Source organism: Hipposideros armiger, unplaced genomic scaffold, assembly GCF_001890085.2.
Source record: "Hipposideros armiger isolate ML-2016 unplaced genomic scaffold, ASM189008v1 scaffold_81, whole genome shotgun sequence".
Classification (NCBI taxonomy): Eukaryota; Metazoa; Chordata; class Mammalia; order Chiroptera; family Hipposideridae; genus Hipposideros; species Hipposideros armiger.
Window position 1 is genome coordinate 1,264,858 of NW_017731431.1, and position 13,955 is coordinate 1,278,812.

General features: G+C 31.1%; 1 protein-coding gene across 1 annotated transcript in view; it reads left to right on the top strand.

The window, feature by feature from the left end:
* Positions 1–13,955, top strand: part of ASCC3 (activating signal cointegrator 1 complex subunit 3) — a 311,675-nt gene that overhangs the window by 188,709 nt on the left and 109,011 nt on the right. Inside the window, exons 16-21 of the mRNA XM_019643638.1 lie at positions 1,256–1,375; positions 3,929–4,093; positions 5,761–5,847; positions 6,706–6,882; positions 10,369–10,594; positions 12,202–12,356. Coding sequence (XP_019499183.1) covers positions 1,256–1,375; positions 3,929–4,093; positions 5,761–5,847; positions 6,706–6,882; positions 10,369–10,594; positions 12,202–12,356 — 930 coding nt within the window. The remainder of the gene's footprint in view (positions 1–1,255; positions 1,376–3,928; positions 4,094–5,760; positions 5,848–6,705; positions 6,883–10,368; positions 10,595–12,201; positions 12,357–13,955) is intronic.

The following is a 13,955-nucleotide window of genomic DNA, read 5'->3' on the forward strand; positions in this document are numbered from 1 at the left end:
AGTAAAGTACTCATATTTATCTCACAAAGTAATGTAAAATTTAAAATTATAATATGGGAGTAAAACAAATGTAAAAGTTTATTATTTTTTTTATACTTCAGTACTAAAATCAGAGAGTTCGTTTTTCCTTTTTTTCTTTAAAAATTTAAAAACGTAGGTGGGGAGCATCTCTCCTCCTTTGATTAAAACAGTAAGAGGTTAAAAATTATTTTTTGAGCTACAGGTTCAGGAAATATTATACAACTATGAAGTTTCGCTACTTGGATGAATTTTTAAATTAAAATGCACACTTTACGTACAAGCAAAATGACTATAGATCCAATGACTAAGGATATGTATTTTTAAGAAAACTTTTTATTGCAATTCTGTATTAAGATCATTTTCTAACAGTTCCCTTCCCTTTATTACACAGATCTTATATGTCATTGCGCTTTTAAATTAACTTTTGGTTTTATTAAATTATTACATTATAAAGCTATATTAAAATGTTATATTGAAAATTATATTTCCTTTTAGAATATAATCTAAAGAATTATCCAGTGTTTATTATACTTCAGATATATAGAATCTACTTTTTCCTTAAATTTTTCGTACCAGTAAAAAGTTAAAACCATCCCCCATTCCTGTATGATTTTTTTAAGTGTATATATTATTAATATGTATAAAACTCAATAAAATATGCTTTGTTATAGTGTAGAAACGATGGCATTTTCCACTGTATTCATGTTGTATATTTATACTAGCTGCCTTTAGAGGTAAAAGCTAATGTTTCACCCTCTGTTATTTTGGTAATGACAGTACACAGAATCACAATAAAGAGGGATAGAATAGCAATAATATGTTTTGATTGTGGTGCACTTACATTTTCCATTTTCAGTAATGTGGTCACCTAAAAGAAAACCAAAAGAAAAATGAAACAAGAAGGAGAAAAATGAATACCAAAAATGTTCCTAATGCTATATATAATTAGGAAAAACTATATATCAATTTAGGAAAAACTAATCAAATGCCATAGTCTTGAGTAAGTTCAGTTTTGAAAGATAGCATTTCTAATGTACTGTTCTCAATTAAATTAGCCTGGTCTGATTTTTAATTAATTGGAGAAGTGTCATGTCCAATAATCATGCTTACCTTTTTTTGAATACAGCATAATGATGTGTTTTAAAAACAACTTTTGACAAAATGATCTTTGATGTAATGTTTATATTCAACTTTAGTGCATTAGTTTAATTTTGGTTATATTTTTGACTTGCAGATTGCTCTGGGAACAGTTACTAATGTGGAAGAAGCAGTGAAGTGGATAAGTTACACTTATCTTTATGTACGGATGAGAGCAAATCCATTAGTATATGGCATCAGTCACAAGGCTTATCAGGTAAAAAACTCATTTATTAAAAAAAAAAATCAAACCTTCTTTTTGGTTCTGTAATCCTTTCATGGTATGAGGATAAATATTTGCTACTTCTGCCTCATCTGAAAAGAGTTAGGTATCTGGAAGAAAAACAAAGTGCTGTAATCTTTTTTAGAAAATACTGAGGAACATTAAATTTGCCCCCCATTTATTTCACTTTATTTGTAATATCTCTTTTCCTACTGATACTAATAACTTCATCTTTATATTATTCTCAATTTATTATTCACATACAATTTATTATTTCCATTCAACACTAATACTTTGCTATTTTTTTTTAAAACCAAGGTAGATTTAGTTTTTGGAACACTCCTGACATGAAGAAACTTACAGACCACCTGTAATAATAGGCTAATGTTAAATGCATTCTGTTCCTCTTATTAAGTCCCTCTAAGTCCTTATTCCAAATTAAAAGGTAGCATTAATGAGTTATTATCTTAGCAGTTTGGAGGCTGGGATCAGTTCCACTGTGCACATAGACCGAGATCAGATAGCTGTGGTAGGAGCTATTTCTATGAGCACTACACTTGTGTGGTCCACGTGGCTTACAGATTCTGTGAGATCTTGTCTTTTCTTTAGAACTCCGCTTTTTACACTGTAAATGCTTTCTAATTACAGATAGAATCCAGTTGTTGTCTAATGAAAACATTATTTCACCATCACATGGATATTCACTAATGTTAAGTCAAAATTAACAAGCAAGTTGAATTTAACTTAGAATTATAGTTTTCCTGCATTAACTGATAACTTAGTTTTTATTTATATTCTCTTGTGTTATCAAAACAGTTGCCAATCTTGTGTCTCTTCATTTTTCCTTTTCCAGTACAATAGATTTGACCATGGGAAAATTGAAACTTAAGACTTGGGAGGGAAAAAAAATATGAAAAACAGCAACAACTATTTCTAATGCTGTTAATCTGAAATTATTACTGTAATTGGATTTAACTACCTTTCTTCTCAGTTAAAATGTGTCCTTTTCTTCAAATGGACATTTTCTTTCAGAGCCAAATTCTTGTCCATTATAAAATGAAGGTGCATTGTAAACTGTAACCTTAAAAGTTTTAAAGAATATGGCACTAGCTATTCTCATCACAAATATGGCTCTGTGAAAATAGTCAATGGCACTATGAAAATATACTGAAGGGGTAAATGAAAATAAAACAATGTGTATTCTCATGGGCTAAGCCATCTCAATTCTTTGGACAAGATAAACACATCAATGGATGTTTTAAGTACTAGGTTAATATCAGAAGTCATTTTTATATCATTTTCTAGCATAAAGAATGATTTTTTTCTTCTGGGATACATAGTTTTACTACCTTCACAGTTCAGAGAATCTTACTTTCCCGTTTTTTTGTTTGTTTGTTTGTTTTTACTTATGTGTCTTCATTAGTCAATATGAATTTGCAACCACAATACTCGTGTGAACCAACACAGATCATGCAGTTTAACATATTTTTAATGATTTAGTAATATGTGATTAATAAAATGTTTTCATAAGATAAACCTGACATATACAATTTGTCACTGTATAAATAATTAAGCAAATAGTTTTTAACAAATAATTAAGACTTTTGTATTTGCTAATATGATTCTTGACTCTGTCATACTTTCCTGTAGCTGATTTTTCCTTTGCCTCATTTTTCTAATTTTTGTATTTATTTTAGCTATATACTCCCCCTTCTTCCCTTCAGTGGTCAGATTCCATTTTATTGCTCTGAGAGTGACCTTTAGGACCTGGCATGTGTGTGTGTGTGTGTGTATACATATATTCATACACACACACATTATAGTAGCAAAAAAACTTGTTAATAAATGTTCTTTCTACTTAGAAACGACTGTAATACAATAGTTTCAAAACTAATAAAAAATTCATTATCACATTATTTTACTCTTTGCTGCTGTTATTATTATTACTATTATTATTATTCTATTATTAAGAAAATGGGTTTTCCCATCTTGAGTTATGAAAACTGCTAGAACACTAAAACCATACTTTTGAAAGGATAACTTTGCATTTTTTTTGTATATTTTTACTTTCACAGAGGAAAACACCCTCATTATCATTTCTCCAAATACTGATAAAGTAAAAATATGGTTTGATATTTTTAAATCCTTGTTTATTTTAGTGTGTGAGGGAGAAGACAACGGTATTTTCCTTATAGTTGGTTTCTAATCTTTATAAAGATTATAAGACCAGGTAAGAATTTTAGATTCCAAAATATTACTGTCTGAAGATAATATACAGATTGATAATTTTAATGAATTTTATAGTTTCGTTCCATTCAATCCAAGTAAATTTGGGTTTATTTGGTTTATTTAATGGAATAAGATATTTTCTAGTGATGTCCTAAATTTGTAAAAATATACTTCTTTAAAAATTATAATAAAGTTTATTTGAACTAAAACATCAACAAAAATTTTAATTTTCATAAATAGGTATAGGTGACTCTCTAAAGAAATATGATGACTATCTAAAGAAATATTTAAATGTTTACATATTTTTTTTCCCTATAGATTGACCCAGCATTAGCAAAGCATCGAGAACAGTTGGTCATTGAAGTTGGACGAAAACTAGACAAAGCTAGAATGATTCGTTTTGAGGAGCGAACTGGATATTTTTCCTCAACTGATTTGGGTAGAACCGCCAGCCACTTCTATATTAAATACAGCACCGTTGAGGTATTATACTGAGTGGAACAAATACAATCATATGTTTGCTATTAGATGCAAATACTTTCTAGATATCAACAGATAGTATTAGTGCAAAATAACAAAAGCTACTAATAGAACAAAATGCTTTTGACTTACATGAATTCAATAACATATACTCAGTAAACACAAGAAAAAATAACACTGTAAATATTAAGGACCTTCTTGCAGTCCTGTTGATACCCAAGGCTAAATAGTTGAGCGTGTTGGTGAGACCTATGGAATGAATGCCTGAATGATTTTAAGTGGGTAGTGATAACTTAATAATATCCTTGAAGAAAAAGTTGAAAAGTTAATTGCAGGTTATTGATAAGCACTGACCAAAGAAGAGTTAGAAAAACTAATAAAATTATCAGTCAACCTAGCCATACCATCTGGGCAATTTAGGAGATTTTTGAAGGAAATTTTGACTACATAACTGTAGCCTTGCTTGTTGCCTTTTAACACAGTCTTCTTCTGTAGGACTAGGTACCCCTATATATTTTCATTTTGAAGAGTACATACAGGTCTTCATGTGTATTTAATGCGTGTGTATGTGCATAAATATGTTAATACATGGGAAAACTTAACAGTGATTACTTCTGAAGAGAAGGGGATGGGTTATGGTGAATTTTTACTCTTTATTCTTCTTATAGAAAGAAAGTTTGAATTTTTTTCTTGTATTCATTTTTACTTTTGTCCTTAAAATTGTCTTTGAAATGGAAAAGTAATAGAAATCACAAAGTGAAATTTCTTTAGACGTGTGAAAACTTAGCCCTATATGAAATCTAAGTTTTGTACTTATTTAACATGTGCTTATGCATATAGAAGGTTTCAGAAACATTTTCATGTGCTTATTAGCTTTTCCTCATCTTTTCTCAAATAAATTTTGTATTTGTATAGCACTTTAGGTTTCTTCAAAGCCTTTTAACATACATTATCTCAAAACTGTGATACATTGGTTCCTCAACCGAAAACATTCTCTGTACACTCTACTGCTTTCATCACCTATTCACTTCCACTCATTTTGTCCACTGAGTAACCTTTCTTACTCATTTGTCCACCTGGTTGTGTGTTGGTGCCAAACTACTTCTTAAGCCTGTTTGCATCTGTCTTTCAGGAACTGTAGCCTTCCTTCAGCTTTGTTTTTATTTGTATGGCCTTTTGTTGATTTTTTTCTTCCTAGTTTTCTGAATTTTTCTATTCCCTCACTAGTAATATTTTGGTATCTACATCAGAATCTTTAGGTTAAGTATTTCTGGTTATTCCTCTCTGAATTTTATATGATATATGGTCATCTTAAATTTGGTGAATGGTAGTAGATATCTACATCCCCATGCTGAAAATGAACCAAGACCATAATGTTATGCGGGACATGTTTTTAGATATCTAACATAGGTTTCATTAACTGATTTTATTGCTCTTTTTGCTTCTAAAGGTCCTTTCTAGCTAATTATGTTTTAGGAATTTTTTTTGTCCTTGATGAATTTGATGATGTTTGAAGCAATAATTTGGGATACTGTGCCACAGACATCATAACTTTGCATTGTCTAGGGCTCAAATGTTCTTTAAGAATATGTTATTTATAGTCACGTTTTTAATTTAAAGTATTTTACTGGACCTATTTTAATCAAATATAATAACACTTACTTCAATAGACCTTCAATGAACTCTTTGACGCTCACAAAACAGAAAGTGATATCCTTGCTATAGTCTCCAAAGCTGAAGAATTTGATCAAATCAAGGTAAGATTATTTAAAGCTTGAATCAGATACATATAACATATATGTATTCATTTATTTATAAAAGTTTATAAGTAGTTGTTATTCTTGACACAATATAAGCTGTATGGCACTTCACATCTGGAGTACCCAAAATGTTCTTCCATTTATCAACAGTGTCCGCTATCCTAGATTATGGTATTATGTCATACCTGACATCATTCTATGCTCTCTACTGCAAATCAAATATAATTTAAGTAGGTTTTGCAATAATGAAACTGTTGGAGAATACAGTATATAGATTTTGGTTTATATGCAATGTATGGTTCACTAAAGAAAATATGAAGGACATACATGATGCAAACTTACATATGAATTTTCTGTACACATATTATCATTTAATCTTATTAACAGTGAAAACTTTAATACTTTGAATCATAGTACTTCAAAGCTTTAAGCTATGAATGTGTTATACCATATAAAAATATATGACTGTAATGAATGCATCTGAAGATAATTCAAGTTTGCCCTAATCCATTTGGGCAGAGGTTTTACTCTGGTCAAATAAAAAATGAAATCTCATCAATTGAAAGACGGTGAGGTCAGAAGATTTAATTTTTGTGGCATATCAAATTTTGATATGTCAATGGCAACTTTAATATTGGTGATGAATAATAAAATGTAATTATACCAGACTCAAGATAGTTTCTTATTCTATGTTATTAGCTACCTGTGGGAAAAAATTATTATTTTAGTATACAAAAGGAAAATGTTGAGTTATAGCAAATGGAAACTTTTTAAAAGTATGCAATGTGGTTTAATTTTAATATGAAAGTGTCAGTGAATCAACCCAAGTAATCTATAAAACTTTGCTTCTTCCAGGTCAGAGAAGAGGAAATAGAGGAGTTAGATACCTTATTAAACAACTTCTGTGAACTCTCAGCCCCTGGAGGTGTAGAGAACAGTTATGGGAAAATAAATATCCTACTTCAAACTTATATCAGCCGAGGAGAGATGGACAGTTTCTCCCTTATATCAGATTCTGCATATGTTGCACAGGTACGACTATTATTCCCTTCCCTTTTTTTTTTTCTTCCTTGTTTACTTATAGAGATGCAGGAATTAATTCATGCTATACTGTGAATATATTGCATTATGACGTGCTCCCAAGTTACTATTGTGTCTTAGAGTAGTTCTGTTTAATTTGTACATCTTTTATGTCATCTATGTTATTAGCTCAGAAATGGGTGTGGGATTTGGTGTTTAGTTTGGCTGTTTTTAATATTGCTATTTTTTTTATTTTAGAGTTTATAAATATCAATATCTGATTTTTTTTCTTTAAATGATTAAGTTTATTTCTTTTACTTACAAAGGACGATAGTACAAGAATATTTCAAGCGAAGAGAAACGATTGTGGAACCATTGCCATTTTCCCCAAATGTTAGAAATGTAAACAAACAAATTTTTTTACCATTAAATAAGGCTTTATAAATATATACCTCAGACTATATATTCAGTACAAGTGTCCGATAAAAAAGTAAAAAATAAATTAATTAATTAAATAAAAAAATCTTCCTTCCCTACTGTTAATGCTTAAAAATTGAGGACTGAAAGAAAATTATTCCCTAAATTGCAGCTTATTAAATGTATAAGTTTTTAAAAATACCATAAATAAAATGTTGTAATATTTATATTTTTATATTCAAGCCTCTATATGAAGTAAAATAGATTATTTTTTGCAATATTTACCTTTCAGATGAGAACTTTTCTTTACAGACATACATTTCTTAAGAATATTCTTTACTTTAAAAGAATACCATTTTCATTATTTTTTGTTGTTGTTTGTTTTAGCTGAGCCATCCTGCCACCTGTTGGCAGCTCAGCAGCAGCTCAGCTCAGGCTGGGAATCGTACTGCTGTTGCTCAGAGCTCGCACTAGCTCAGCTCAGGCTGGGAGTCGTACTGCTGTTGCTCAGAGCTCGCACTCTTGAGTGAGCTCTTAACCAACTGAGCCACTTGGCCAGCCTCATTTTCATTACTTTTTATTGAGAAATGTCTCCTCTAGGTTGAGAAATAACAGCTTAATCTTATTTTAAATATAGAAACTATTGTACTATATATCTTATGTTTGTAATTTTGTTCAAAGACTTAATATAAAAAAGTATGTTTGTGTTAGATTATTATAAACAGCCATGAATACTCAGGAGTGCTTGGATATAACTATAAACATGAAAATTTACAAACATGAACCAAGATATGTTGGTAAACAATTTAAATGAATGTAGTAACTTAAAATAGCCAAGAAACCAGGTGATGATTTCATATACTATATGTAAGTAAATGTGGATGTGGTGAAAACTTTTTGTTTTTTGGTATCTTGGATAACATGTTTCCGCCATAGAAAAATTATGTTTATTCTCTAAACTTATACCTTCTGTAGGAACCATCGTTTCTAACTTATTTTGTTTATTTATTTTCCTGAAAAGTAATATAATATTGTAATTTTATATTTTCTAATAATTTTATATTGAAATAGTGATTTAACTAAAATGTAAAGCTTTACTGGGTTCTGGATGAATACCCTGGCCACATTTCTGCTTGATTCAAGATTATGAAGATATTATCAGAAAGTGATGCACAAATTACTTTACAATATAAAAGCTATGGTTTCTTCATGATTGGTGCCCAGAAAGTCAGTCTCAGAACATTAAGGTTATATCTCAAAGCATTCCTGGTTTTTCTCAAATAGCTATTATAGGTTTATCATCATTGACTGCATTAGATAAATTGTTATTGAGTTTATTTATATTTTAAGTTTAAGCCGTCAGTAGTTCCACAAGCACTCTCTCAGCTCTGTACAATAGAAATTCCTTCTGTATTTCTGAAACTTGATTCTTTTAGCCCCTAAGATAAATCCTTGGCTCCAAGTGTCCTTTGATTTTATAAAAGAGCCTCTATTTAGCTTCTCTAAACTGTACATGTCAGAGATTTTGATCATTATTCCCACTCAATTTATATCATTCCAGATAAAATATCTTGTTTATATCTCGTCACATGGGATTTCCTCTTTGTTTCTTTTAGCTTTGAGGGAAAACTGTAAATTCTGAAATATATAAATTATATACTTTCAAACTCAGTTGGGAAAATTAGCTAGGCAGCTTTTTACAAGAGCAAATGGGAATGATGTAGGAAGACCTATTTGATAAACATAATAATCAAAATGTTATTTATCATTCTGGGCCTAATGAGAGCCAGCCTGTCATTATTAATGGACATCAGAACTGTCTTCACACTTCTAAATACCATTTTTGTTCTTAAATTTCTATTAATGCAGCAAAATGTCAATTTGTCAAAAGACAAGTACACATTTCATATAAAATAAAACTAAAGTCCATACCTCTATGATCATAATTTCAAACTAGATCATCTGCTATTCAAAATCTTTGCTCTTTTTCAATTCTTTTTATAATTTTGACCAGATTAAACATTCTTCATTTTCAAATACAGACATCATTAGATATTGTAAGGTTTCTCCAAGTTCATGATTTTGAAAAGTCTTCAATCAAACAATCTGAGAAGTTAATGATAGAGGGAAGGAGCAAAAACAAATGCAAACTAACTGTAAAGATGTAAAAAAAACCATCTTCAGTCATTGTTACTTTCTATATGTCTATTAACGAAGTTATTCTCAGACCACTGAATTTGAAATCTTGGAGTTAAGTTTGGAATTGTTTAGACCTAGATTTGAATAGATACTCTGACACCAACTATCTGTGTGACCTTGGTCAAATTATTAACCTCACCAAGGTTTAGTATCTTCATCTATAAAATTATAACATCAGGACCAATTAAATGCAGTTGTTAAATTAGATAATATATGTAAAGCAGCTCACATATTGCCTAGTTGTTTGGGAGCCATTAATATTTCCTTTGTCACCCTCCTCTCACTAATTTTCCTCCCTGACTGGATCCCAAAGTCATCTTTATTTCCCTAAATAACCTTATAAATTGAATCATTTCCCTATACTAAGCTTTTATATTCTAGATGGCCTCAGTAGCCTCCTAAATACTTTGCTTGCCTTTTGTCTCTGTACGTCCTTCCTAGTTAAGGGGTGTAGAGAGGAGCTTTCTATGAACTTGGAAATAAGGCTACTCTTCGAAAGTTAAACAGGATAATGTCCACATAAAGGAGGTAACTATTCATGTGTAGAAATAATAAAGATATTAGGGTCATATAAAAATAGATGTTGCTGGGCCTGCCGAGTGGCTCAGTTGGTTAAGAACTCGCTCAAGAGTGTAAGCTCTGAGCAACAGCAGTTCAATGCCCGGCCCGAGCTGAGCAGCCACTGAGCTGCCAACAGGTGGCAGGATGGCTCAGCTAAAAAAGTAAAAATAATAAATAAATAAAAATAAAAATAGATGTTGCTCACAATTAAAGGATGCAGCTTGACATACTTCTTTTGAAACTGAGTCTGAATAATAAATTTATTGACAGATTTAATACTATATGTTACCTAAGCACCAGTCCCCACTTTTTATTCTTCAGAATGCAGCTAGAATTGTCCGTGCTCTTTTTGAAATTGCTTTGAGGAAACGCTGGCCCGCCATGACCTACAAGCTCCTGAATCTTAGTAAAGTCATCGACAAGAGGCTGTGGGGTTGGGCTAGCCCTTTGAGACAGTTTTCAGTCTTACCACCACACATTCTGACAAGATTAGAAGAAAAAAATCTTACTGTGGATAAGCTGAAAGACATGAGGAAAGATGAAATAGGTAAGAAGGAAGCAAAAATGTCTTAATGTATTGTTCTGTGCACATAAAATATTTTACCAGATGTAAAAGTAAAGTATTGTGAATTTTCACATTACTCAAGATAAATTTTTATCATTTTTATGAAATTTCTCTTTCATTTCTCTAAATGGAAACAGAAGTCCCTCCAAATTTTATGAAATCATTTGAAAGAATTAGCAGTTAAAATGGAGCTTAGATTGTCACACCCTTAAGTTGAGTATTTTACAGATAAAAACGTCAGCTATAAATGATGAGAATTAGCCATGAGGTTTATTCTCAATTTATTTCTTAATATTTGATTCATGTCAAAGTCTTTTATTAAGTATATCAGAAGTATTACAGCAAAAAAAAAATTATGCCAACTCTACATTTCTTGAGAGTTTCTAAATGAATTTCATCATTACACACACTCATATGTATCTTTAACCCAGTTGTTAATAGTGTGTAAATAGCATTTGGCCTTCTGCTTTTTCACATAATAATTGAAAAATTATTCCTATGTACATTTTCATGTACCTTAACATTTTATTGGACAAACATAATGCATTGATTAGGTAATATTTCAGATACTAAATAGTGTAGACATTACACATGAAGGGAGTCAGGCTGAACAGAAATCAGAGGGAGGATCACTGCTGGCAACAGGTCCAAAGATATTAAGAGAGACTGAGGTAGTTATTTCACTTGTAGTAAGAAGAATACTTATAAGACAGAATGGAAGAAGGGAAGTATCAATAAAAATAGAGAGAAGTTAAGAACATTAACTTTGAAAGTTGAGAGTACTCACATTGTAACACGTAAATATTTTATCAACATAAGGAAGACCACTTTAGTTTCAAATTGGGGTGAACATGAAACATTTTGATTTATTCATAAATGTGCTATAAAAAATTATGAAGAGCCAAGACATGCAAGAAATATTGATACTATAAAATATAATCTATTTTTACTTAGTTGCTTGGACTAGAGTAGGAAAATGGTTATAGTAAGTCACATCTGTTTGTGACCACCCCCTCACCCCCCACCCCCCGGCCCCACCCTGGAACTCCAATACAAATCTCTATTTGAGAACCTGATCATTTATGAAAATATGTATAAGTGGTTAATTTTGTGCTAGAGAGACCATATTTAATATTTTATCTGTATGTTTTCTGGAAATGGGTATGGATGGATAAGTTGTATTTTATTACTAAAGCATTTCCCATCATGGTTCTAGTTCTAAAATAGAACTTGAATAGATTAATAACTTTTCAAAAAATACTAAATATTTTTACAATGTGTCATAAACTAACTAGGAGAAAAGAGGAACTATTTATAGTAGTTTAAACACTATTAAGTCTCAGTAATTTTAAGAACCCTGTTAATAGCTGAAGAAACGTTGATACTGGTTTTCAGAGCTATGAATTGCTAATTCAAGTTAACTATTACAAAATATTCAAACATGCCAGGTCAAGAATGTCAGCTATTCTACATAGCAAATCATAAAACAGGCAATAAAATCACCTCCTCTGAAATTGCATTTACAAGTCAGATTATATTGCTTTTTTTCTGACTGGATACATTTCTTCTATGTGATGTTTTCTTTGCAGGTCACATGCTGCATCATGTGAATATTGGCCTCAAGGTCAAACAGTGTGTTCATCAGATTCCTTCTGTTACAATGGAAGCATCCATTCAGCCCATCACACGGACTGTCCTCCGAGTGACACTCAGCGTCAGTGCTGATTTCACTTGGAATGATCAGGTAGAAGTGGAAAATATTTATCTCAATGTTGAGCAAAAATGTCTCTGCTGCAGGTTCAAATACAGCTTCTTACATCTGTCCACAAGGCATAGAGAACATTTTCATTATGTGTTTGTGTGTGTGTGTGTGTGTGTGTGTGTGTGTGTGTGTGTATGTAAGATTCATTCAAAACGTTGTTGTAGTATTTACTCTCATGCTCAAGAAAAACATGGTATAATATATTAATATGTTAACCAATGAGACCTCTTCAGAACATCTAGCAAACCTAGAATTTCAACATTGAGCAATGGTTTGGTGGGGACTTCGCTTAATTCTATCTTCTTTCATTTTCTCTATGGTATCTTCATTTTTGCCATCTCTAATTATTTTGTCATTTCAGCCTACCAAAAATTCAAGGTTCTCCATGCTGAAACAGCCCTTTTTAAGTCCTGATGTTTCTCAAACTATCATTCTCTTCTTTGCCATTAAACTTGTAAAGTTTTCTACATTTCCTCCTAGTACCTGTTTCTTCCCTGCTGAGACTACTACCTCAGTGATCACTAAAGACTGACTGGTTGCCGTAATAAGTGGCTTTTTCTTAGTTACTTTCTTTACTTCCCTGAACATTCAGCACTATACATAGTCCTTGAAGATGTCCTCCTCAGCTCTCATTACCCTCCTGTTTCTTTTTTTCCCCTTCTTCTATTCTTCCTTCAATACCTTAGATAGTATATATGTGTGAAGATCCACTCTGGATTCTCTTCTTATTCAGTCAACATTTTTAAAGGTCTATCTTTGTTCCAGTTACTATGCAGAGAGTCCAGTAGAGTAGAGATTATAGATACAAGGCAAATAAGACTCAGTCCTTTCAACAAGCCAGTGGAGGAAGACAAGTAAATTAGTGATTGTAGTATAGCAATGTCTACTTTACATGATTATCGTAAGGCCTAGTTAAGTGTAAATAAATACTTTGTACATTACATGACATTAACATTAGTACATCTTTTTTTTTAAGAAATAAAAATTTTAATTTAAAATCACATTTTAAAAAGTATTTAAAGTTTGCTTACAAGTTTAATTAGATACCTTTAAGCAATTAAAATTACTATTACAAATGCAGTATGATTGATTATTTTGAATGGTCCAATCACTCTAAATAAACAAGATACTCATTAGCCACGCTTTGTCAGTACATCTTTAATATAAATAAATTTTATTCAGTAGCATGCTTGAAAATTATCCAGCCATAGTGGTAACCCAAATCTACCATTGGTCTTAAAGTGTTCTAACCTATAATTCCTTCAGTTTCCTCATCTGTAAACATTATAATAACTATCTTTCTCACAGAATTTCTGTGAGGACTAGATGATATAAAATCGTATTTAATATTTCTATAAATAAAAAAACTTTACATAAAATATAAAATTATAGTTAGCCATAAACTCATATTTCAAGTTTTATATTTAATGGAGTGCTTTTGAAATGCAGAAGTTTCACAGTATTTTCCCAGGAAATGGGATCACCTTCCCCTGAGTTACGTGAGAGATAGAATGCAAAATAAGACTGGGCTTTGTTAAGGAAAAAACAAGAACGAGAGAGAGGAATGAATACATGAAAGAT